This window comes from Pelophylax lessonae, assembly GCF_965119305.1.
Source record: "Pelophylax lessonae genome assembly, chromosome: 3".
Taxonomy (NCBI): domain Eukaryota; kingdom Metazoa; phylum Chordata; class Amphibia; order Anura; family Ranidae; genus Pelophylax; species Pelophylax lessonae.
The window spans coordinates 361,757,514-361,785,122 of record NC_138770.1 but is presented as its reverse complement, the minus strand read 5'-3'; the positions used below and the strand labels follow the sequence as shown (position 1 = coordinate 361,785,122).

Below are 27,609 nucleotides of genomic sequence, written 5' to 3'. Positions count from 1 at the left end.
ACTGAAAGCCGCAGGGGTTGTTGTACCAATTAAGTCCCAAGCCAATACACATCTGTTTCCAATTGCAAAGAAGCCAGATAAAAAGGGTGGACAAGTGACATACCGCATGGTGCATGATTTGAGAGCCAACAACAATATAATTGAGCCCCCCCCCCCCCAATCAAGCCCAATCCCCGCACTTTACTAAGTGGAATACCTGCCTCCAGCGCCTGCTTTACAGTGATTGATCTTGCAAATGCTTTTTTTTCGGTGCCCCTACACCCAGATTGCTGGCACCTTTTTTTTTATTTACCCATGATGCCCAAAAGTTAGCCTGGACAAGATTGCCTCAAGGCTGTGTGAGTAGCCCCTCTGAATATAATACTGCATTAAAGCAAGTATTGGACCACTGGTCCCCCTCACACCCAAACACAGTTTTACTTCAGTACACAGATGATTTGCTTGTTTGTTCAGATACAAAGGATATATGTAGCAGAGAAACAGTAAGCCTTCTCGTGTTTTTCTACAACAGTAACAACAAAGTTAGCAAAAATAAGCTACAACTGCCAAGAGAAAGTGATCTTCCTGGGTCACTGCATTTCACATGGAATCCATCACTTAACCCCAGATCAAGTTAAAACTGTACAAAAATTTGAAAAGTCAAGAAATGTACGGCAACTACGTGCCTTCCTGGAGTTAGTGGGAAATTGTAGGGACTGGATTCCAAATGCATCAGAACCTATGGCTCCTCTTTTTGAGGCTACCACTACAAACCTTTTCAAGCTCACATGGGACAATGAATTGCAGATGAAGGAGCTTATTAAAATTTTGTCTGAAGCTCCCATCATTGGACTTCCTGACTATACTAAGACCTTTTCCTTGTTTTGTCATGAGGTCAATGGTTTTGCTGCAGGTGTACTCACCTAGTTACATGGAGGCAAACAGAGGCCTGTGATGTATGTATCAGCCTCATTGGACCCGGTCATCAAAGGCTTCCCTAGTTGTATGCAAGCCTGCTGGACAAAGTAACTGAGCTTGAACTAGACTGGTGCTCTGACCCTGTATGTGCCACATGCAGTACAGGAAATCATGAATCAAGTAAATACCAGACATGTGTCTGCCAGTAGATTTGACAAGTACCAATCTGCTCTTTTTGCTCCATCAAATTTATCAATCAAACTATGTTTTTCTCATGATTGTATGGCTCTGATGGAGGTAGAAAGGGCCTCTGTCACACCAGCAAAAGATGAGCCTTTATCAGATTGTGAAACATATTTATTCATAGATGGTTCCAGATTTTACACTGATGGTCAGCCACACACAGGGTTTGCTGTAACCACTATAGACACTATTTTATATCAAGAAACATTGACACCCCAGATGTCAGCACAGGAACCTGGAAGCGGAGTTGTGTGCTGTAGTTAAAGCATGTCAACTCCTAGAGAATCAAAGGGGAAATGTTTACACTGACAGCAGATAGATGTTTGGAGTGGCTCACGATTTTGGGCCCATTTGGAAAGCATGGAACCTCCTTACTAGTGCAGGGAAGCCAGTGAGACATGCAAAACTCAGAGCAGCTATTTGAGGCCTTTCAGAAACTAGCAGAAGTTGCCATCTTGAAGGTAAAAATATGCAAGGGGAAATGACATGACAGCCAGAGGAAATGCTTTAGCGGGCCAAGCGGCAAAGGATGCTGCACTTATGGCATTTGGAGTCACACCCACTGTAGGGGTCGCCCAGGTAGCAGGGAAAGATTCCCTTCATCAAGAGCAGTGGGATATAGAAACTTTAATTCAGTCACCTGACGAAGAGAAGGATAAGTGGATAAAATGTAATGCTACCCAAAATGAGCAGGGCCTGTGGAGTGCTGAGAACAGGTGGTGTCTACCGAGGAGCTTGTACCCAGTTTTAGCACAACTGGCACATTGCGTCAGTCATCTTGCTAAGGGCGCGGTGGTGGCACTTACTGACTGCTATCAGATAGCACCTGGATTTAGCGCACTTGCAGCCAGGTTTTGTGCTTCATGTCTCACTTGTACTGTTCAATGCAGAAAGGCCTGTTCATATTCCCCAGAAGCATTCTCCTTAGCCAGATTTCCCTTTCCAAAGAATTTAAATAGACTAGACTACATTCAGATGGCCAGAATAGGCACCTTTGTGTATACTCTAGTGTGCGTTGACATTTTTTCAGGTTGACCTCAGGCCTGGCCAGTAGCTAAAGCAAATGCAAAAACAACAGCAAAGGAAATTTCTAAACAAAATAGTTTGTAGATCTGAGGTTCCAGAAACTATTGAGAGTGACAGAGGAACGCCTTTAGTATCCAAAAGAGTTGTTCATTGAAGGTGACATCACATGGTCATAGTTCCCTTCTTGGACAGGATGGGGAATTGAAGCAATGAAAATAATACATAATTACACTAGAATTATAGATGAGATTATTAACCTTACTACCACTGATATGGGTTTATTACATGAAGAAATAGCTCAGCTAAAAAAAGTAGTTTTAAAGCATAGATTAACGTTAAATTATCTCACTGCAGCTCAAGGTGGTTTGTGTAAGGTTATTCACACAGACTGCTGTATATACATTTCTAATAATGAGGACATTATCAAAGGGCATTTTGCTAAAATAAGAGAATTACAAAATAAGGCCAGAGAGATTGCTAAAGATGAATGGAACCCCTTTAAGGGATTAGGAGGTTTTGGTGACTTTTTATATGGCATAGCAACATGGTTACAGAAATTAGGTGCTTACATAGCAGATTTAACTTTTATTTAGAGTTTCAACCAGAAATTTCTACAACAGGGCCTTAAGGGTTGTGGTCATGCTTAAGCCTGCACACCAAATAGGTTTTTTAAGGCTCAGCCTTAAGCTGGATACACACTATACAACTTTTTATAGATTTTTTTCCTTTAGATTTACCAAAACCATATAATATGAGCTCAAACCTAAACACTTTCAGTTTGTATGCAATCAGGTAGGCCCTTGCACTACATAGTTGAAGGTAAATCTAAAGGAAATCAAACAAAAGCTGTATAGTGTGTATCCAGCCTAACTCATGATCATGCTGACTAGTCTTCAGGTGTTTCTTGTTCCTGACCTGTGCTGTACTTATTGATAAGCTGCTGTTATTGGCTTGTAGAGATAAGCATGGGCGCAATAGTATACTAAAGGGACTGCACTGGATGCAGACTCACTGGGGGTGCATACATCGCTGGATCCCGGGAACAAGACGAGTACCCTCTCTTACAGGATCCTGCAATCTCCCTAGCGGCACCCCGAGTGTGGCTCGGGGGTTACCGCTAATGGCTCTGAAATTTCACCCCAAGCCACACTCGGGAATACCGCTGAGGAGGTTAAAGTGGTTCTAAAGCCAGAAGGGTTTTTACCTTAACCTTTTCGCTGCCAGAGATGTTTTTGCATTTTTGGCACTAATTTAAAAAATTATTTTAGCCTTGAAGATGATGTAAAACAATACCCAAACATTATATATTTTCCGAAAGCAGACACCCTAGAGAATAAAATAGTGCCAGTTCCAATTTTTTACGTTACACAATACTTCAGCAAAGGTCTAGGAAACTCAAAATTTTAATTTTAGGAGAAATAAACGCAATAAATTACCCACATTTTTGGTAAGATATAAAAGATGAGGTTGGGCCGAGTAAATAGATACCAAACATGTCAAACCTTAAAATTTGCGTGCACCCATGAAATGGCGACAAACTTTAGTACAATATTTTCTACAGGCGAGCCTTCAAAAGCCACCTATAGGTATCAGTTTAGTGTTAGGGAGGAGGTCTGGTGCTAGAACTGTTGCTCTCCCTCCGGTGTGCGCGGTGACATGAGTATCACAACAAATACAAATCACATAGGTGACAAAAAAACCCCTATGTGATGTTTTTTAGATGACAGCCTCAGATTCTCTTTATTGAAACATGCAAGATCTCCTCTGGGCTCCACTGAATGTTTTGCAATGCAGATCGCATTGCAAAACATTCTTAACAGTCTAAGCTACCTGGGAACACAGAGAGGCTGACCTGGAAGTGATGTCATAGACGCAGCTTTCTGGGTCACAGCAAGAAGTGGAGGAGAGTGAATATGTGGCCGATCTTCTCCTTCCCCCCCCCCCCCCAAGCCACAGGCACCCGCCATGTCGGTCCTGGGCCCACAGATGGGCAAGAAGAGCCTGGACCGGGGTGTGTGTGAGCAATCGAGCGGTGCCTTCACCTGACAGGCAAGAGTTTGCCTGTCAGTTCCACACACAATCCCGGTGGCTGCAGGGAGGGGCTCGAAGTGCTGCAGGGGGACCCGAGAAGAGGAGGATCCGGACTACTCTGTGCAAAGCCACTGCACAGAGCACATAAGTATGACATGTTTAATATTTAAAAAGGAAAAAGAAAATAGCCTTTAATATCACTGAATGCTGTAATAAAAAAAAAAAGAAATCAGACTTCATCTTTAAGTCCCTGCAATTTGTGGAAAATTATTTTTCTCCCTCTAAGGATCCTTTTTTATTTGCTTGAAAATATTAAAATACGTTGGTTGAATAGGCAATAACATACCAATTAAAAGAAGATAGGAATAATCTCTGACAGTTATTTCCACTCTGAAGATGTTCTCTTGATAGTCAACAGTGACGAGATTCAATTTCATATTCTATTTGGGGGTGAGTAAAAACAAAACAAAAATTACAATATGGCACCAATACATCTTACAAAGTTAACCTCATGAAATGTTTAATCGCAGGTGTGGAAAAGTAACAGCTCCTTCAGTGCCGGTTCACATTTGTGAGATGCAAATATGCAGTGTGATCCCGCATCTCATCCGCACCTCTGGCAGTTCACACTGCCATATGCGATAAGCAGGGGGTGTCAATTAAAAGTTAACGACACCCCCAGTTGCGATTGCATATCACAGTGCGATCTGCAAGTTCGCACAGAATCGGATCGCACTAGTGTGAACTACTATGCGACCAGATTCTGCTGCGAATAAAAAAAAGCCTCATGTGCGAGTTTAGTGCGGATGCGGTGCGAATTCAGCCATACAAAGTGTATGGCTGAAATTCGCACCGCACATGAAATCACATGTAATTTAGGAGCAGTGCGCTCCGAATTACATGCGATCTCCACAATCGCACAAATGTAAACCAGGGCTCAAAGTTTATAAATAGCAACTTTAAGGCCTCATGCAACCAGGGTGTTAGAAAAAACCAGCTGCAGATCCACTACCAACGCCAGGAGAAATCAGCTGTAACAACGTGCTTTTAGTAGCTTTTTCCATTGGCGTTAATGCACGTTTAGCCAAGTTAGCTTTTAGCAGCATTTTTCTGCCTCTATTCAAAATCATTGGTTGCCTTTGAGCCGCCTTTGATACAGCTTTAAGCCACTGATTTGAATAGAAGTCGCATCCAAGTTGGGTCATGATGATCTGACTTGCGGTGCGACTTGTGCTCTGAGGCTCTTGAGGGGGAGCTCCACGACAAGATAGGAACAAAACGGCGTGGGGTCCCCCCCAAGATCCATACCAGCCCCGCAGGTCAGGTTAAGGGAGGGGACGAGCAAGCGGCCCCACCCCCTCCTAGACCATACCAGGCCATATGCCCTCAACATGGGGGGGGGGGGGGTGGGTGCTTTGGGGAAGGGGGGCCATGAACCCCCGCACCCCAAAGCACCTTGTCCCCATGTTAATGAGGACAAGGGCCTCTTCCCGACAACCCTGGGCGCTAGTTGTGGGGGTCTTCGGGCAGGGGGCTTGTTGGAATCTGGATGCCCCCCAGATCCCAGACCCATGTGAATGGGTATGGGGTACTTTGTACCCCTACCAATTTACCCCAAAAAAGGCAGTGTAGTGTAAATAATGACAAGAGACGGTTCTGAGAAGTCCTTTATTAAAAAAATCATCCGGTGAGGTCAATCGGAGACCCTGCCCCCTTTTGTCGTCACCTGATGATGCGTGACAACACAAGGGGGTGGGGTCTCCATGTGACGTCACCTAGTGGCCACGCCCCATGGCTATATAAGAAGCCGCAAAGAGCGGAGCCGGCATAAATCACTGGAGACATCGTCGGGGAGGACCGGGTTGGCATCGGAAAAGACCAGAGGGAGAAGCCCGGAGGAAGAAGACCGGAGAAAGAAGATCGGAGGAAGTCCAAAAGGGAGATGACTGGAGGGAGAGGACTTCTCAAAACTGTCTCTTGTCATTATTTACACTACACTGCCTTTTTTGGGGTGAATGGGTAAGGGTTCAGTGTACCCCATACCCATAGGGGGATCTGGGATCGGGGGGCCCCCTTGTTACAGGTGGCATCCAGATTCCGATAAGCCACCTGCCGGCAGACCCCCACAACCAACACCCAGGGTTGTCGGGAAGAGGCCCTTGTCCTCATCAACATGGGGACAAGGTGCTTTGGGGTGGGGGGTGCAGACCCCCCTGCTCCGAAGCACCCACCCCTCCATGTTGAGGGCGTGTGGCTTGGTATGGTCCAATAGGGAGTGGGCCCGCTCGCTCGTCCCCTTCCCTTTCCTGACCTGCGGGGCTGCATGCTCGGATAAAGGTCTGGTATGGATTTTGGGAGGGGGACCCCAAGCTGTGTTTTTGCGTAGGGTTCCCCTCAAAATCCATACCAGACCCAAAGGGCCTGATATGGAACCTGGGGGGGTCCCCCATGCTGGTTTTTTTTCCCATCTTGGCGTGGAGTTCCCCCTCAAGATCCTCAGAGCGCAAGTCGCACCATAAGTGGGATCATCCTGATTGGACTTGGATGTGACTTCCATTCAAATCAATGGGCTCCCATAGTATGATGCGGCTTAACGCTGTATAAGCAATGTTAGGCAGATTTTAGCAGCATCAGACGTTTTTACAGCTGTAACGCCACTCAGAACGCACAGGCCCTGGGATATTTTTAAAGCTTGAAACGTCTGTATGCACATGAGGCCAAAAAATAACATGGAGGGGGGCGTTTTTAAGCTGCAAAAAAAAAAATGTCGGGCACTCCTAAAAGCAGCTGCAAAAACACCATGTGTGCAAGAGGCCTAACTGCAAAAATGTAAACTAAACTCTTCTCACATAACTGTTAAAGCATTTGTATATTCTTGCTTTTTTCAATCTAAAATAACAAACATTTTATACTTGCCACCTCTGTGCAATCATATTGCACAAAGCTGCCCTGAACCTCCTCTACTGGGGTTCCACGCTGGCACTCTAGGCTCCTTCTCTTTTGCGTGAGGTACTAGAGCAAGCAAGCTGCTTGCTATGCGGGCACACATGCAGGCTCATAATTTGTATTTTTCTTTGTAAATTCATTTAAATATTACTAGAACTGCTCAAAATATCTGGCCAAACACAATATTAAAAGATTGCAAAAAATACACATTAGTAAGCAATACAGATAACAGTGTACTTGAACATTTTGTAATCCCCTTAAGGAATTTTTTTAAATAGTGCATGCTTCTAAAATACAATTCTTAATCTAACTCATAATAATAAAAGACATCTGTATTTTCCTAGAGCCTGGCACTGCATTTTATTTTTTCATATCTTCACTGATACAAAAAGTATGGGGACAAAGTGCAACCAAATAACATGCTGGATGGACACAAGGTACGCACAGGAGACAAGGAACCAAGCAAACCTACTGCAGCTAGCTAGGAAGGGACACGCCAGGGGAGAGGATGCAGGGGGCAAGCCTATAGCGAGAAAAAGAGAGAGAAAAAGAGAGAGAGAGAGAAAAAGAGAGAGAGAGAGAAAAAGAGAGAAAAAGAGAAAAAGAGAGAGAGAGAGAGAGAGAGAGAGAGAGAGAGAGAGAGAGAGAGAGAGAAAAAGAGAGCGAGAGAGAGAGAGAAAAAGAGAGAGAGAGAGAGAGAGAGAGAACGAGAGAGAGAGAGAGAGAGAAAGAGAGAAAGAGAGAGAAAGAGAGAGAAAAAGAGAAAGAGAGAGAAAGAGAGAGAGAGAGAGAAAGATAGAGAGAGAGAGAGAGAAAGAGAGAGAGAGAGAGAGAGAGAGATTCATCTGTATGTGTGTCACAGCGAAACGCGTCTAGCGATAGGTAGAGCGAGTACCACGTGATCTTTGGCTGGAGGATCGTATGCTGCAGGAGCAGCACACCGCCGAGCTGTCCTTTTCACTTTTGCATGCTATTTTGTGATGTTTGTGAGTATAAACCCCCGTTGTACACCTAATAAATGTGATGTCCAAACGAACTTCACTATGATTAGTTTTCTTTTCTGAGGACACGGGGGAAGAATCTTGACCTTCCAGCAACGATCCTTCCATATCAATTGGCGAAGCTGAGTGCAAAGCCCTTTTTTCATGCCTGCTATTAACTACTTGGTGGTAAGTAGACAACTATAGGCGGAAACCCCGCATACAGCACAGATCGAGCACTCAAGCACTTTATGAACATTGGGGAAGGATACACCATCCAGGAAGGATGCACTAATGGACATTTATTTGAAGCACAATATGTTTGATTATTTGATTGAAGGAAGTTTATGATTTATGATTTTATGAAGAATCAATCATTTATATTTATGGAATTATCTTTTACTTTAAAGCAGCGCTGCATTCACATTCCACATTCCTAAAAGAGCACCAGCACTTTTCACTGCAGCTAGCAGCTTTCTAATAGAACACATTTAATTCTATTTATCAGCACAAATTAACCACTTGCCTACTAGGCCTATTTTTGACATTTGGTGTTTATAAGTTAAAATCAGTTGTTTTTGCTAGAAAACTACTTAGATTCCCCAAACATTATATATTTTTTTTTAGCAGAGACCCTAGAGAATAAAATGGAGATTATTGTAATATTTTTTATCACACCGTATTTGCGCAGCGGTCTTCCAAACGCAATTTTTTTGGAAAAAAATCACTTTTTTGAATTAAAAAATAAGAATCCAGTAAAGTTAGCCCAATTTTTTTCCATAATGTGAAAGATAATGTTACGCCGAGTAAATAGATACCCAACATGTCATGCTTCAAAATTGCGCATGCTCACGGAATGGCGACGAACTTTGGTACTTCAAAATCCCCATAGGCGACACTTTAAAAATTTCTACAGGTTGCCATCTTAGAGTTACAGAGGAGTTCTAGGGCTCAAAATATTGCTCTCGCTCTAACGATCGCGGCGATACCTCACATGTGTGGTTTGAACACCGTTTACATATGTGGGCGGGGTTTCCGTGTGCGTTCGCTTCTGCACGCGAGCTAACGGGGACAGGGTGCTTTATTTTTTTTTTACTATTTATTTTATTTATTTTTTATTTTTACACCGTTTTAAAATGTAAACATTCCTTGTAATAGAAATAGGCATGACAGGACCTCTTTTTTGTGAGATCTGGGGTCAAAAAGTCCTCAGATCTCACAAGTACACTAATAAAGATGGAAAGGAAAAAAAAAAAAAAAAATGACAAAAAAAAAAAAAGCGACCTTTAAGCCGGTTGCTCGGCAACGATGTTTGCCGTCGCTCCGGTCCTCCAAGACAATAGAGTCAAGTGAGGGCAAGCTTGCCCTCACTCGACATCCTGTCTGTGAGGAGCCGGGACCCAATCGTTTTCCCCGCTGCCGGCGGGTCCGATAAGCGGGGAAAAGGACCGGGACGCGGCGGGAGGGGGGGGGGGGCACCCCTTCCGCCATCCCGGACAGTGATTTTGCGGCGAATTCGCCGCTGGGACCACCCTTATCGGAAAGCCCATCGCCTGCAGTTTAAAAAAATGCCAGGGTTATGGCAGCTATCTGCTGCCATAACACCGGTATTTAGCTTTAAACTCAGGACGTCAATTTACTATGGGCCGGTATTGAAGTGGTTAAGCACTTTTTAGCACTTAATCCATAAGCGCAGGGTCCCTCAGTCCTATATCCTATGGGGTAATTTCTCTCTGCTAGGAAGAACTTCTGCGAGAAAAAAAAAGGCACATGGACGTTTAGTCGCTCAAGGTGATTGGAAAAGAAGGGCCACAACTCCTACAGAGGAGGCATACACTTTGATGTAGAAGTGCTTGGCGACATCAGGCCTCAAGAGAGCAGTGCCAGTGAGGAAACTGCTTTAAGGCATGGAAGACCTTCACTGCATTGGGGAGCCAGTTCCTAGGGGTAAGGGCTGTGATAGGTGCAACCAGAACAGAATAGTTGCAACTGAATTGCAAGTAGTAGTTTGTGAAGCCGAGAAAGCACTGGATAGCCTTAAAACTGTCAGCCTAGGGCCAATTGGAGATAGCGGCAACCTTTTCAGGGTCCATGGAGAGACCATCGATGAAGACAGAAAAGGTATTTGAGATTGATAAAAGAGGCATTTTTCTGGCTGCCATAGCATAAAGCATATTCTCACGAAGCCGTTGGTAGACTGTATGGACATGAAGTCTGTGCATCAGGAGATTTGGAGAAAAAATAAAAATGTCATCCAGATAGACTACTACACAAAGATAGAGGAAGTCACGGAAGATCTAGTTGAGAAAGTGCTGAAAAACCGCTGAGGCCAAAAGGCATCACTAGATATTCATAGTGGCCAACCCTGGTGGTAAAAGCAATCTTCCATTCATCTCCCTCTTTGATACCTATTAGATTATAGGCTCCTCTTAGATCGAGTTTCGTGAAAATTTGTGCTCCATGAAGTCTATCAAACAACAGGGTAATAGGTGGCAGCGGGAAACATTTCTTAACTGCAATGGCATTTAATCCCCAGTAGTCAATACAAGCATGAAGGGAACCATATTTTTTCTGGACAAAGAAGAACACCACTCTGGTGGGAGAGGAGGATATCTGGTTAATTTTTTTTGGAGATTTTCTGCAATGTATTCAGACATGGCTTTGGTCTTGAGAAGGCTGAGGGGATATACCCGGTCCCTAGAGATGCTGGAACCTGGGACTAGGTCTAAAACCAAAAAAGGAAATTCCCCTGGGGGCGGGACTTTTTAGGCACCAAGATGAAAAAACAATCAATTGTATAAAAAAGTCAATTCTTTATTAAGTCATACAGAAAAGATTAAAACATAAGGCAAGCTATAAAATACTTCACAATAAACAGTCGAACTAGAGACCACACGACCCCTGGGTTAGAACACCGACGCGTTTCGGAGTCTCTTGGAACTCCTTCCTCAGGGGTACCCTTGGAGGGTGGTCTGTGGGTGATCAATACAAAACAAATTAGTTTCAACATTTTACATATGTATGTATTTATTACATTGGAAAAGTTTTTTGATAATAACTTACATAGTTCACTGTGGTGATAGGTATACGTAGCCTGCCTAGGCAATTTAAAAACAAATGGTCAGCATATCAGTGTTGTCCATAGGGGGTGCCGTTTTCAAAGATGTATGGGTCTAAGCCAAAATCCTAGATGTTCAGAATTTGTGTGCTGACCAGTCTCAGTTGGAGGCTGGGTAGGGGCAGCTGGAACCTCATATAACAGCAGATCTGCTGAATGAGAATCGCATAATTATTACAAGGACTAGTTCAGAAACCAGGCATGTATAGTGCACCGAAAAAGAGGATAGCCTCCACTTCCATATATTTTCAAAAAATTGGATATCAAAATAGGGGTATATAAAATGAAAAAAATGTGGACAATATATAAAAATATATGTAATGCCAATTGGTGTATCAATGGCAAAAAGGAATACCAATTAATTATAGTAAAGGCTGTGGGGTTCCGTTAGGCGTCATATACATGGCTAGTATTCAGATAGCTGATAGAAAAAAGTCAGCAGTATTAAAGTGGAATAATTCAAAAGGATTTCTTTCTTACCTTGAGTATAGCAGAAAATCATTAACAGAGATGGAAGCGCCTCACAAGACCTGTGTGTCCGGCAAAAGATCAAGCAGATCTGATGCCAGACACACAGGGCTTAAAATAGCGTGGTAATCAGCTGAAAAAACATTTCAGCTGAATTACACGCATCCAGCTGATAGCCGTCAAGGTTCCCTGGAACGTAGGAGCCGGACACGCCCCCAGCCGGATATCCGGCGGAAGCGTGAGCGGCCAGTGCATTCCACCGACACGGAAGCACTGCTCGTCTGCGTGAGCCGCAAACGAGTGTGTTGGGCGTGCACCACCGACCTCTAAAGAGAGGTAGGGGTGGATGGATAGACACCCATCTATGCGGGCGCCACTAGGTGGCGTCCGCCTTACCGTGCCGGGCTGCTCCTACAGGCACATCTAAGGACAATAACTCTGAATACTAGTAAAAGGATTTATTCCTTTGGTGCTAAACTACACCAGAAGAGTTGCTTATTTACAGCAAATCCGAACAGTTCAATATCTTGTTTATATATGAACATACGGACTGCCCTAAAGTTTGAATAACAAATTTTATAAATGTATAAATTAATAAAAATTAATGGGAAACGGACTTAACTCCTGATTGGACAACTCGAGGATATGCTAAAACATTTGTGTACAACAGTGCAAAGGTGTGGAAGCAAAGTATTTTTATACATATATGTAAGACAATCTATTATATAGAAAGGTTACACAATCACATTGTAGGAAATTAACCAAAGATTAGTAAAGGGAAATAGGATATTCACAAAATATTAATAAGAGAAAAAAAGAAAAACAAGGACAAACAAGAAGAAGAAGAAGAGGGAGAGGGAGAAGAGGGGGAGGGGGGAAGGGGAAAGGGGGGAAGGAGGAGGGGGGAAAGGAAAGAGGAGGAAAAGAAAAAAGGAAAGGAGGCAAGATAATTGTGATGGTATTGAACACTGGTATATCGACTAAGAGAAAGTATCAGGGGATACCGAATATTAAATTAATTTGGTATACCAGTGGTTGTTCGCCTGTCAGCAAGGCGCCCTCAAACAGGTAATCCTAATATAGGAGTCTCTCTATGTTATACTCAGGAGTATGGTTTATCTTTCCATGCCTCCAGATGTAAAGCCCTCAAGGAATGGTCTGAATGAAATTAAATCATTCAGTCCTGGTGGCTCAGTGGCCTTTAATCGGTAGATCCAACGTAACTCCATTTGGAGGAGGGTCTTGTTCCAGTCCCCTCCTCTGGGGTTTGGATGGATTCTATCCAATATCAAGAATTTGATTTTGGGAAATTTTTCGGGATGGACCAAGGCGGCATGGCGTCCCAGTGGGAGCTCTGGGTTACGTGTTTGTATACTTTTGATATGTCTGCAGGCACGTTTTGTAAACTCGAGTTTTTTCATTTTATATACCCCTATTTTGATATCCAATTTTTTGAAAATATATGGAAGTGGAGGCTATCCTCTTTATCGGTGCACTATACATGCCTGGTTTCTGAACTAGTCCTTGTAATAATTATGCGATTCTCATTCAGCAGATCTGCTGTTATATGAGGTTCCAGCTGCCCCTACCCAGCCTCCAACTGAGACTGGTCAGCACACAAATTCTGAACATCTAGGATTTTGGCTTAGACCCATACATCTTTGAAAACGGCACCCCCTATGGACAACACTGATATGCTGACCATTTGTTTTTAAATTGCCTAGGCAGGCTACGTATACCTATCACCACAGTGAACTATGTAAGTTATTATCAAAAAACTTTTCCAATGTAATAAATACATACATATGTAAAATGTTGAAACTAATTTGTTTTGTATTGATCACCCACAGACCACCCTCCAAGGGTACCCCTGAGGAAGGAGTTCCAAGAGACTCCGAAACGCGTCGGTGTTCTAACCCAGGGGTCGTGTGGTCTCTAGTTCGACTGTTTATTGTGAAGTATTTTATAGCTTGCCTTATGTTTTAATCTTTTTTGTATGACTTAATAAAGAATTGACTTTTTTATACAATTGATTGTTTTTTCATCTTGGTGCCTAAAAAGTCCCGCCCCCAGGGGAATTTCCTTTTTTGGTTTTGTACTTTTTGGGATGTGGCACCGTGGGGACATATACAACGTGAGCATTCATTAATGTTATTGGGACTAGGTCTATGGCACATTCATAGGGTCTGCGGGGGGGGGGGGGGAAGTTGGTCCACCTGGCACTTTGAAAACACATTCAGAAATTCCCAGTAGTGCGTTGGCACCAGGGAACAAACCTCAGCGGATTCCACTGGAAGAGTTGTGGCTGGAACCACCTTGCCTAGGCATCTAGTGTGACAGGTGGGTCCCCAGGATAATAAATAGGGACCAGACCAGTCGATTATTGGGGAATGTTGTTGCTGTCAAGAAAGACCCAGGACTAACTTAAAGAGAGCCAGCGGTAACACCAAAAAGCAGATGGATTCCTGGTGAAGCACTCCTATCGACATCTTGATGAGTGGTGGAGGAACGAATAGGACCTGAGGCCAGAATGGTTCCATTAATGGCCGAAAGTCAAAGGATCTGAGGTGGGTCTGTGGTCCGAGTGATATCTTTTACCAGGGACGCAGAGATTAAATTGTCCGCTGCACCAGAGTCAACAAATGCTTCCATTGAGACAGTGGAAGTGGGAAAGTGCAACTGAACAGTAATAGTTGGACATGGACTTCAGGGGGTAGGAATTATGGTCTAGCATACCCCCTCTAGGTATACTAGCCTTGGAAGTTTCCTGGCTGCTGTGGGCACGGTTTTAGGAAATGTCCATTTTGTTGACCGTAGATGCACAGTCCCAGAGTTAGACGATTCCTTTCCTCAATGGATAGGCATGAATGGCCTAGTTACATAGACTCTTCTTGAGAGGAGGAAGAGGAATAATTGGGGGATACCAAGGGGTGTTGGAAAATTGGAGAAAGATGAGAAGCTGAGAATTTGCATTGCTGAGCCCTTTTCTGGGAGCGCTCCTGGAAATAGATGTCGATCTGGATGGCCAAAGAAATAAGATTTTCCAGGATGGTAGGAATTTCACTACCCACCAACTCGTCTTTGATACGTTCCATCAAACCTTGCGAGAAGGCCGCATTAAAGGCTTCATTGTTCCAGGAAAGTTCAGCTGCTAGTGTGCAGAACTGAATAGCGTACTCTCCAAAAGTGAGGTTGCCTTGACAAAAAAGTGAGCAAGCAGCGGAGGACGCACTGCCTGGCCCATCAAAAATAATTTAAAAAAATGAGTGAGCAATGCTGCGATATCATTCGTTACTGGATCAAACTTTTTCCGCAGCAGAGAGGCCCATGCCAAGGAAAGCAGAGAAATCACGTATGTGACCTTGGCCTAACCAGAAAGAACTCATAATAAATGTTACGTTGGTTAACCCCTTGAAAACTAAGCCGTTTTCTGACACTTGTTGCATACAAGTTATAAATGGGATTTTTGACTTACCGTAAAATCAATTTTGCTGATGACGGGCTCCTGATCTTCATAACCATTGGCTTTTACTGCCCCCTACAGGGAGTAGGACACTAGACTCAGTTTAGTTACAAGCAGTGTCAGAAGAATTACAACTCCACAGAGCGGTGGGTGCTGTGTCCATCAATGAACATCAGAGAAATGGATTTTACGGTAAGTCAAAAATCCCATTTTCTCTTTTGTTTATTGACGGACACAGCTCCTGATCTTTTATAACGATAGGGACGTCCCAAAGCAGTGTTTTATTACAAAGGCTATACAGTAGCCAATCAGGGAACAGGAGCTCAACCAAAACAACTGGAGCCCACCTGAAAAAAAAAATACACTCTCAAAAGAGAATCAGGTCCTCTAAACAGCAGCCTGCAAAACCATGCAGCCAAAAGAAGCATCCGCAGATGCCAACACATTCGCCTGATGACAGAAGGCACTAAGCACCCGAGTAGAGTGCGCCTTAACAGGTAAAAGGAGGAACCTGACCCTTGATGTAATAGGCCTGAAACACAGTCTGCCTGATCCATCTGGTAATGGTCGCAGAGGAAGAGACAATCCTTTCCAAGGCCCATCCATTAACATAAACAGTGAGTCTGACTTCCTGAAAGACTCCGCAGCTGCCAGGTACACCCTAATTGCTCGGACCACATACAAGGCATGCAAGGCATTTTCCTTCGGATGTTTAGGCCTGGGACACAGGGAAGACAACACAATGTCTTCATTCAATAAGTTTGGTATATTACTTATCTGTGTCAGCTGCCGCCCCACCACAACCCAGAGATGCACCTTTTTCTTCCGTGGTATGAATACTGTTTAGATTTGCGGGTGCGACTTAGGTATGCATTCACGTCTGTGCGCGAGATGGGGCGCTTTAATTTTTTTTTTTTTTTTTACACTGTCCCTTTAATTCTTTTTTTTTACTTTTATAGCTTTCACAAGGAAAGTAAACACCCCTTGTCACAGCAAAAGTCACGTCAACCACTTGAAGCAGAAGGCCGCATATTTGCGTTACGTGGGCGTGAAGGGGTTAGCAAACCCACGGCAGGCCTTAGGATCTCCAAAGAATTGCGGCGGGGGCCGAAAGATGAAGTGTGGACGTCGCCACCGAAACGGTTTGGGGCACAGGGGCTGCCTGAGGTAAGTCTGCAGGCGCCGAAAGCAAAGCCTGGAGTTGATTCAAATGATTGGTTAGAGACTAGAGATGACGAATAACGTGAACTTGGCTAGATTCTTGATAACTAAGCCTTTGGAGAAGTCGCTCTTTGAAAAACGCAGTTGATGGGGATTCATCTGTTATGGTTCAAGCACTGTCACGATCAGAATGTAAGACCACCTCAGACAGCAGCGAATGCCACAGGAACAGATGGGTCCAGCTTCCACGTGAAGACATGTTGCTCAAACACTAACACACAGGTGCAAAAGCTTCCTAATACCTAGGTTCAGGGCAGAACAGCAAGAACCAGAGCAACTCTGACAGGAGACAAAACCAGGCGCTGGATCAATATGCACAGAAGAGTGACAGTATGAAAGTTAATCTTGGTGGTTAACTAGTGGTACTTCAGCAGTCGTTAATTGGCAATACCTCTAAACACTTTTGGTACCTACTGGTCACCACCACCCAGTGGTTTAACTTGTTTCTATGTACAAAACTTTTATATTCATGTATATTTTGTGGTCTTGTGTGGATGACATGCTTCAAATTATGCCACTGCTCTTCAGCAGGAATTCAGTCAGGACATTAGCCATTTTAAAATACAGAATTCTTTCTTCTTCAGTTATTTGGTTGTTCATTTGTTCCAGAGTCTTAAATCGCTGTTGTCTCCTTTACCCCTTTTTTAATCCAGAGGCATTTTTGTATCTTTTGCACATGTTTAAAAAATTATTTTAGACCTGAAAATAAATGTATATAAAACCCCAAAACATCATATATTTTCTGAAAGCAGACACCCTATAGAATAAAATATTGGTAGTTCCAGTTTTTTATGTCACACGATATATTAGTACAATGGTTTAGGAAACACATAATTTCAGTTAAAATAAACTATTTTATAAAGTTAATTTTAGGGAACACAAATGCAATAAACTGCCCACTTTTTTTGGTAAAATATAGAAGATGAGGTTGCGCTGAGTAAATATGTCAAACCTTAAAATTGCATGCGCCTGTGAAATGAATGTGAAACTACAATACCCTACATTTTCCATAGGTGATGCTTTAAAAGCCCCTATGGGTCATCAGTTTAGAGATAATCGTGAATAATGGGCCTAGAGTTACTATATATTATATCTCACTCCAGCGTTCGCAGTGATATGTAACATTTGTAGGCACCACGCCATGTGCATATCACAGTGATATCAGGACCCAGAAACAACATTTTACATATTGCTTCCAGGTCAGGCATTCAACGCGCTGGTCCCGGTTCTGCCGATGGGTATGCAGAGCCTGGGATACAAGGTGTGGGAATGTGCAGAGGGGAACCCGCAGTAACAGGGATGTGTGAAAGCAATCTGGGGGCTGCACAGCCACCAAGCTACTTTTAACTGCTGACACTTGGCTTGTTAGATTTTCACACACTCCTGGTTGAAGAAGCCCTGTCATCAATGTGAATAAGTGCAGGTAAAAACAAAGAAAAATCAAGTATTTTACATATTTGCTTGCAGTGTTTTTCTTTTCTATAAATTATATTTCATTCACCTGCAATGTGCCTTTGAACTTGCTAGCAAAACTGACAAGTTAATTCCCAAACACAGCTCCCTCCCAACTTACACATCATAGTCCTCTCCTCTTCTGAGAGTTTATAAGTACTCTCTGTGCTGGACCAACACCTCTGCTCCCTCTGCCGAGGTAGAAGTAAAGTGGTCTGATTCTCATCAATCCCTGACCCTCAGGTTTGGGCCCTTTACGGCATTAAGAAGCTTCGGGATGTTATGCCAAGGGGTATTCTGTTGTCTTTTCACAACCTTTTTCTCAAATATGACCTGCCCTGTTGGATGCATTTCCATTATTGGCAATTGCGTCATGCAGCTCAATCACAGTTCCCTGAACCCCCCTGCTTTAGTGTCAGACCGAATTGAAGACACCCCCTTTCACAGAAGCAGCTCTCCAAACCCCTCTCAGCATTCTTTCTGGCTCTGTTGTGTGTAGAATCTCCTAAGAAAGAAAATCTCAGAGCAGTGGAGTGCAGATATTCCTACTTTGGGCAGGAAAACTTGGGAGGAATGTTTTGAAGACAACTCTAGACTGGTCATCTCTGCACAGAGAAGTTAAACTAAATTTCTTCACAGAGTTTATTTCATGTCCCTAAGGCTACATCAAATGTATCCAACCAGATCTCCAGAATGTACCCACTCTACTGTCACTCTTCTGTTTGCTCTTTTTTTCATATGTTCTGGACCTGTGCTAGGGTGACCCAGTTCTGGACAGATGTTTTTGATCTTAATAATACCCATCTATTTCTCCCAATGTCTCCTGACCTGGCCTTGTTAGGCATCCATGACGACGAACAAGGGCATAGAAATTATCAAAACTTCTGATTTCCTATCTGGTATATTACGCTAAGAAAGATTATTTGCAGATGGACCTCTAGCCCCCACTCCCTTACCCTAGCCTCATAGAAGACTGCACTTGATGCGGCATTGCCAGTGTATAAGTTAACCTATCTTGGCAGAAATTTTCCTAAGAAATATGATACAGTTTGGCAGCCGTGGCTGTCTCTGAATACTCCCAATGTTTATTTGGATAATCTTTTAGTTATTTGCAATTTTGGTATACATTCCCTTGTAAGTGTGCCATCAATTTTCTGTATTATATTGTTGCTTGTTGTACTGCATTGTAAACTACCACTATTTGCTCTTATTGTACCACATTTCTGTTATTAAAAGTAGTCCTGGTTTAAAATTAAAAAAAAAAAAGTAGTCTGATGACAGGATCTCCTTAAAGATTTATATCACAAACTGATGGCCCTACATTTTGCTTTAGGTTTGTAGTCATAGACTACAAGCCATACAGGCCCTGAAGGAGCAAAGCAAACCCACAATATCATAATGTTTCTATCAGACTTCACAGCTGGGATAGGGTGTTGATTTGTAATAGTGTGTTTTCTCCATGCATACCATTGTTTACTAGAAAAAGTCCAAAGACAATCATTCCAGTTGCACATCCTGACAGCTTATCAGTGGCAAGATGGACATCAGTGTATTTAATGGCGGGGAGTAGTTTCTTAGGCAACGTTTTAAAAATAGAACCTTTGATAAATGGCTGTCCAAAAAATTTTGAATCAACCAGGTCTAAGAGAAGCTTGCATAGCCTTTGATGTTATACTAGTTTCATTGACACTTGTTTGAGGACTGTACTGCATGCCCTTGCACTGATCCTATTAGAATGCCAACTACTAGATAAGGGACTACTCTGCTGAATAAATATCCATTCCTAAAATAACTCACTATGGGCTCATAGAGGTGACAGTTTTGATAGTTTCAGGTTTTTTTTTTTTAGCCATTTTTAAACTTATGAACTTCAATGCTCTTTTTTCTTAGTTCCTTTAAATCTTCGATTTTTAACATAACCCTCTGACTTTGGTTACCCTCTTTTTAACAATTCCCTATCGCAGAACCTAAAACCTCATACAGTATATGTTTAATTATATATGCAGAAAGTGCATAATATTCCTGTTTCAAAACTAATATACAGCATGTACTGTATAAATGAGTGACAAGATTACAAATTTGCAATATAGCGTTTGACTGAATATTTTTATTTTTTTTTTGACAAATGTGATTTCTTCCTTATACCACTTATTCATTTTCCAGCTCAGAAAGCTTACATTTGTTCATAAGAATCAGTGACTGAACAATATGAAAAAAAACATACTGCACACACATCCTTGCCAAATTTAGTCAAATCATTCAAACAAAACCATTTCAATATCCTTTTTCTTTAATCTTACCTTTTGCTTGGTGTAAATAACTAGGATAACATTAGCATCTGTCTGGAACCATTCATATCTGCATGAACAAAAAAAAATAAAAAATACAAAAAGAAATTGCATGACAAAGAAAATGCTCAGGAAAATTTTTGACAAATGGTTTACTGTGCTGAAGGATATTTACCCAGGTGAAAATATATTTTTCATGCGGTTAAAAATGTAAATCTAATTTTAGTTCTAATTTTTTTTTTTTAAAGAAGCAAAGTATTTGAAACTCCACTGTTTAACTCATATCCGTTTCTACCAACATTCCAAATATACAGTATCTCACAAAAGTGAGTACACCCTTTACATTTTTGTGAATATTTTATTCTATCTTTTCATGTCGCAGCTGCATCCTCCATTTTTAGTGTCTCACGCACATATACAACCAGTGCATCCACCAGAGCCTTATCTTGCACGGTGGTGAAGGTAGAGATGTCATCCTCACTATCAGAGGAGACAGGGTGGGAGGTAGTAGACCCGGCAGGGAGACCCACGTCTGCGGTGGCTGAATCAGATTCAGAATCTGACACATCAGATGAGGCAGGGGTAGGCCGAGGGCGTTTGTTGGCACCTTGTCCTTTAAAGGCTACCTCCACCCGAGACACAAATGATTCCAGGACCCCCGACAGTAGATCTACAGATAGCTGGGATCCGGAGGGCCCTGTGGCATCATTGAGAGGGTCAGGGAGGGAAGAAAGTTCTGCAGGGTCCATGTTGCACCAGGGGAACCCCGCAGCGAAATTTGAAAAAAAAAAAAAAAAAAAAAAAAAAACTTACATTTTTTTTTTTTTTTAAGAATGTTCCACCCCTCTACAGCGCCCCCAAGAGGTCAGGCAGAGCACACTGAAGACCCCCAGCAGAGAGAGAAAGACCCCCCAGACTCATCACCCGCACCAAAGATGCAACAGGAAGGCCCAGAATGTCTGCACAGCACGTGTCTGCAGCGATCTCAATCATTAGAGAAAGATTACTGGCCGCCAGTAATTTGTAATAGAAATCCACCGCAAAAATGGCCGCTGGGTGTACCAACATTTCCACCGACAAGAAAATGGCGGCACCGCGTGGCCTTCAGAGCTTCTGAAGGCCCTCGAGTGGACCCCCCAGCCTCCTGGAAGGGATCGACAGGTAAGGGGCCCTGGGAGGTACAGGTGAACCCCCCCCGCATGATCGATTGTCTGTGCCGGCGACGCACCCCTCTGCCCCCACCTTCGGCCTAACGCCCAGTCCCAGCCACCGGGAGTAGTTTTTAGCATCCCATGGCCCCAATAATGGGGGGTGGGGGTGGTTAGCAGGCAGGTGGAGGGGTGCGTTTTGACAGTAAAGAGGGGAACCCGGGTTTGTGAGGGTCTGACTGTACTAGGGAGGGGCTCGCATCCACCCTAACACACGCCAGGGGAAGAGGGCAGAACATTTACTCACCATACCAGGAACATGCAGGCGCCATCTCCTGACAGAACCCCTCTCTGCTGAAGAGGGGGGCTGTCGGCCAATAGGAACGATGCAACTCGGGCCTAGACCCGGTCGTATGCGACCCGGCAAGACGTTTAACTCGCGGAGCCAGTCTCCATCTGATGGGACTATGTCACAGCCGACCTATTGCGGAGCTGGGGTCTGTGCGCGCTCGTTGGCCGGCTGGGGTGAGCTGTCACGGGGTAATGTGGCAGAGCCTGACGTAAGAGGAGTGGCTTACCGGGTAACTGGCGTGGCACAGGTTCACCAGAGGCGCGGAGTCTAAGTGTTAGCCGGTTTTCACCAGGGGCCCCAGATGGTGGGGATGGATTTGGCTGCTTGCTAACACCAGGTCGCGGTCCCCCGGATTCCCTGGTGGAGCCAGGATCAGGTCCAGGACCAATAGCCGGTAGCGGATAAACAGATCATGATCAGGCAGGAGAATAGTCAGGACAAGCCAAGGTCAAAAGGCGGGCAGCAGGTAATCAGAATCCAAAGACAAGCCGGGTCAGGTAAACATGAACAGCAGACTACAAACAGGCACAGGAAACAGGAGAGCTGAAGATAACACAGCAACTTCCTGTAGTGACAGCTGTGTTTAAATAGGCCAATTTGGTAGCCTTGAGATATACTGAGGTAGCCTCTAATTATTCCAAGGTAGCCTCTGACTATTCCAAGGTAGCCTCTGACTTTTCCAACGTAGCCTCGAACTACTGCAAGGTAGCCTCGAACTACTGCAAGGTAGCCTTGAGCTATTGTAAGGTAGCCTCTAGCTATTCAAGGTGCCTCTTCGTACGCACAAGCGCATAGGCATTCGCCGGTTGGCAGCGCCAGTGCGCCTGCGCAGGGTATTGATTCCCTGACATTGCCCCCCCCTTAAGGGCAACCTCCGGGTGCCCAAAAGATTCCTTTTGTGGGGATGGTTGCGGAAAAAATTTCGGATTAATTCTTGGGCATGGAAATTCTGTACCGGTTCTCAGGAGTTCTCTTCGGGGCCGTAGCCCCTCCATTTAACCAAGTATTGTAACTGATTCCTCCGTCTTCTGCAGTCTAGGATGGCCTCCACCTCAAATTCTTCGTCCCCGTTGATGGTGACAGGAGCAGGTGGTTCCCAACTTCTACCTGGAAAGGAATCAGGTACTGCAGGTTTCAAAAGTGATACATGGAAGACCGGATGGATCTTGAGGGAATCGGGTAGAGTTAGTTCGTATGATACCTCATTTAATCTCCTCTTCACCGGGACCGGGCCAATAAACTTGGGTGCCAGTTTCTTGGAAGGGCATGTCAATCGGAGGTTGGTAGTGGCTAACCATACCAGGTTGCCTGGTTGAAGAGCCAACTCACCTCTCCTCCTTTTGTCAAAGGCCTCTTTATTGGCGGTCTGAGCCCTGGTCATGGCATCCTGTAACAATTTGTTGTTCTCTTTAAGGAACTCCATGATATCCCGGACTGCTGGCACTGTAGGTTCAGGAACAAAGCAGGGCAAGAAGGATGGGTGAAACCCATAGTTAGCATAGAATGGGGACTGACCTGTAGCCGAGTGTTTGGCATTATTGTATGCGAACTCCGCTGACGGTAGTAACGAGACCCAGTCATCTTGAACAAAAGGTGGTAAAACATCGGATATATTGCTCGAGGGTCTGGTTGGTCCTCTCAGTCTGCCCTATAGTCTGGGGATGGTATGCAGAGGACATTGACAACTTGATCATCAATGAGTCACATAAAGCTCTCCAGAAGCGAGAAGTAAATTGAACACCTCTATCCGACACAATGTCCATTGGAACCCCATGGAGTCTTACAATCTCTTTGATGAAGACCTGCGCTGTCTCGAGCGCGGAGGGTGTGCCCTTCAGTGGTATGAAATGAGCCATTTTCGACAGACGGTCCACTACCACGAAGATTGCAGAATAACCGTCTGAAGGAGGAAGTTCCACAATGAAATCCATGGCAATCATCTTCCATGGTCTGTCAGGGACTGGTAGTGGTCTGAGCAGGCCCCATGCCTTGTTTCGGGTTGTCTTGCTTCGTGTGCAGATAGTACAGGAGGAGACATACTGCTTACAACATTTCTCTAGGTCGGGCCACCAGAACGTGCGTTGAACCAGATCTAGGGTCTTGTGAATCCCAAAATGACCAGCCATCGGGTGGTCATGACAAAGTCCCAGGATGGACACCCGGGCACTTTCTGGAACAAAAATTTGATCTCCTCTCCATAGCAGTCCATTTCTGGGTACCAGTACAGTTCCAGGAGGATGGGAAGCATTTATTGTGGCTTGTCTCAGAGAGGTAAGAAGGTCAGACTGTAATAGCAGGAAATTACCTTTGGTCAAGATGGTGTCAGGTACAAGGATTCCTTTAGAACTGTTGTACATTCGGGAGAGAGCATCGGGTTTCGTATTTTTGGAACCGGGTCGGTACGTTATGTGGAATAAAAACCTGGAAAAAAAAAAGTGCCCATCGTGCTTGGCGAGGTCTCAAGCGTTTGGCCGTCCTCAAATACTCCAGGTTCTTATGATCAGTGTAGATAAGTATGGGATGTGCCGCCCCTTCCAACAGGTACCTCCACTCCTCCAAGGCGGTCTTGATGGCAAGGAGTTCCCGGTCCCCTACATCATAGTTCCTCTCCGCAGGAGAAAGTTTACGGGAGAAAAAAGCCACCGGATGGATCAGGTCCTTGAGGCCTTGACGCTGGGAGATGACTGCTCCTACTGCGATTTCCGAGGCGTCAACTTCGAGGATGTAAGGTAGGGCAGGATCCGGGTGGCTGAGGATAGGGGCCGAAGTGAACAGCTCCTTTAGAGTTGTAAATGCGACTTGAGCCTCGGGAGACCAGTGGAAACAGGTACCCTGTTTGGTGAGCAGGGTAATAAGGGCGATGATAGAGGAAAACCCCTTGATAAATTTCCTGTAGAAATTTGCGAATCCTATGAAACGCTGAATCCCCTTCTTATCCACAGGTGCTGGCCAATCCAGGATGGCGGAGACCTTCTGAGGGTCCATTCTGACCCCTTCAGAGGAGATTACTAGACCGAGGAACTGGATACTCTGCTGTTAAAACTCGCATTTCTCAGGTTTTGCGTAGAGCCTGTGTAGCCGGAGTCGGTGGAGTACTCTTTTAACGTGTTCTCGGTGCTGGGCCAGGGAGGAAGAAAAGACCAGGATATCGTCCAAGTAGACAATCACAAAGATGTCCAGATAGTCTCTGAGGACATCGTTGATGAAGTGCTGGAAGGTGGCCGGGGCATTGCAGAGCCCGAAAAAGGCATTACCAAGTACTCATAATGACTGAATCGGGTGCGGAATGCTGTCTTCCATTCGTCCCCCTCCCTGATACGGACCAAATTGTAGGCTCCCCGCAGGTCCAGTTTGGTGAATATAGCGGCGGTTCTTAATCTCTGGAAGAGTTCAGGAATCAAGGGTAGGGGGTACCGGTTCTTGACCGTAATTTTATTTAATTTGCGGTAGTCCACACATGGCCGAAGTGAATGGTCTTTCTTCTCTACAAAAAGATCCCAGCTCCTGCCGGAGAAGTAGAGGGTCGGATGAATCCCTTCTCAAGATTCTCCTTTACATAGTCCTTTAGAGTACCCAATTCCCGTTCAGACAAAAGGAAAGATACGTCCCAAAGGGATCTCGGCCCCCGGGAGTAACTCAATCGGACAATCATAGGGGCGGTGGGGGGGGGTAGAGTCTCGGCCCCTTGTTTACTGAAGACATCCAGATATTCATGATAGGGTAATGGGACAGAGGAATGTATCTCCTTATCAGTGTCCATACAAAGTAGACTGCTAGGAGCACTATAGCGTACTGACAGGCAATGATTCTGGCAGTAAGGGGACTGGAACTTGACGTCTCCAGAAGTCCAATTTATTTGCGGGTTGTGCGCTTGTAACCAGGGTAACCCCAGAATAACGGGGAACAAGGGAGAAGAGATGGCATCCAGGCAAAACAACTCCTTGTGACCTTCGAGGGTGACCACAGGCAATGGAGGGGTTTCTTGAGTTACTGGCCCAGACTTGATGTGGGACGCATCCGCTAGGAAAATGGAAAGTCCTTGTGACTTGGGTCGAAGTGGGATGTGTTGTTGTGCAGCAAAGGTGAGGTCAATGAAGCAGCTGCATGCCCCGGAATCAATTATAGCGGTGACCGGGATCAGGCCTTCTGGAAGCTGTAATGAGATAGAGAGAGCCAGGTGAGTGGTATTGTTGCCAGAAACTGGGTAACTTGAGGGAGATATAGAAAGACACTTACGCATCTTCGCTGGGCATGTGCGTACAAAGTGTCCGGCTTCTCCGCAATACAGACACAAATTGTTCTGACGTCGCCGTAAGCGTTCTTCTGCCGATAAGGAGGGACGCATGAGCCCAAGTTGCATCGGCTCTGAAGTATCCGATTCAGGAGTAACCGGAGCTGTGCTGCTGGGACGGGAACCAGAGGAGAAGGTGTGGACGGGATTAGGGACCCGTGGCATCATCCAGACAGGGCGGGTCTGCTGCGTGGACCTCTCTGCCCTGCGTTCACGGAGCCGGCGGTCTATCTGTATGGCCAAGGCGATTAATGCCTCCAGGGTTTCAGGTATGCCCACTCGGGCCAGCTCATCCTTCAAACTTTCTGACAGACCCAGGCGGAACTGATGTCGCAAGGCTGCGTCGTTCCAGTGAGTGTCCGTACTCCAACGCCTAAAGTCAGCGACGTAAACTTCCACGGCTCTACGGCCTTGTTGAAGTGCGGTGAGCGCGGTTTCTGCGGTAGCAGTACGCTGCGGATCTTCATACAACTGCGCCATTGCATTAAAAAAAACCGACATGGTGTCCAGCTGGTTACTGTGCTCTTCAAGCAGGCGGTGAGCCCAGGACTGAGGTTCACCTTGAAGCAGGGATATGATGAACCCCACCTTGGTTGCTTCCAGGGAGAAGGTTCGGGGTTGCAGGGAGAAGTATAGCTCGCAGGCATTGCGGAAGGCTCTGAACTTGCTCCGATCCCCAGAAAACCTTTCCGGCGTAGGGACCCTTGGCTCAGGAGGTAGCATCACCACCGTTGGACCCGAGGGATGCCCAGAGGAGGCCATGGAAGCAGCAGAAACTGCAGGATCCGTGGAGGAGGTTAGGGACTGAACACGACCCTCCAACTGGGTATAGCCCTCTTGCAGGGACTTAACGGCTTGGGTAAGGGCCTCGAGACGCTGGCAGATGTCATCCATAGGAGAGGCTCCTCTAGCAGGCTCAGTCATGGCTGTGTTATACTGTCACGGGGTAATGTGGCAGAGCCTGACGTAAGAGGAGTGGCTTACCGGGTAACTGGCGTGGCACAGGTTCACCAGAGGCGCGGAGTCTAAGTGTTAGCGGTTTTCACCAGGGGCCCCAGATGGTGGGGATGGATTTGGCTGCTTGCTAACACCAGGTCGCGGTCCCCCGGATTCCCTGGTGGAGCCAGGATCAGGTCCAGGACCAATAGCCGGTAGCGGATAAACAGATCAGGATCAGGCAGGAGAATAGTTAGGACAAGCCAAGGTCAAAGGCGGGCAGCAGGTAATCAGAATCCAAAGACAAGCCGGGTCAGGTAAACAGGAACAGCAGACTACAAACAGGCACAGGAAACAGGAGAGCTGAAGATAACACAGCAACTTCCTGTAGTGACAGCTGTGTTTAAATAGGCCAATTTGGTAGCCTCGAGCTATACTGAGGTAGCCTCTAATTATTCCAAAGTAGCCTCTGACTATTCCAAGGTAGCCTCTGACTTTTCCAAAGTAGCCTCGAACTACTGCAAGGTAGCCTTGAGCTATTGTAAGGTAGCCTCTAGCTATTCAAGGTGCCTCTTCGTACGCGCAAGCGCATAGGCATTCGCCGGTTGGCAGCGCCAGTACGCCTGCGCAGGGTATTGATTCCCTGACATGACCACTGGATCTATATATCCAGCCCATCACCCAGATCTGACATAGTTGCTTGTAGATCTCACAGGAAAAAAATCCAGAGAAAAAGCTAACTAAACAAA

At 45.0% G+C, this 27,609-nt stretch overlaps 1 protein-coding gene across 1 annotated transcript in view; it reads right to left on the bottom strand.

Moving 5' to 3' along the window:
• CYB5R4 (cytochrome b5 reductase 4) overlaps nt 1-27,609 on the bottom strand; it is a 270,390-nt gene that overhangs the window by 143,206 nt on the left and 99,575 nt on the right. The window contains exons 7-8 of the mRNA XM_082249678.1: nt 20,146-20,203; nt 4,544-4,637 (exon numbers count right to left, since the gene is read on the bottom strand). Of these exons, the coding sequence (XP_082105804.1) occupies nt 4,544-4,637; nt 20,146-20,203 (152 nt within the window). The remainder of the gene's footprint in view (nt 1-4,543; nt 4,638-20,145; nt 20,204-27,609) is intronic.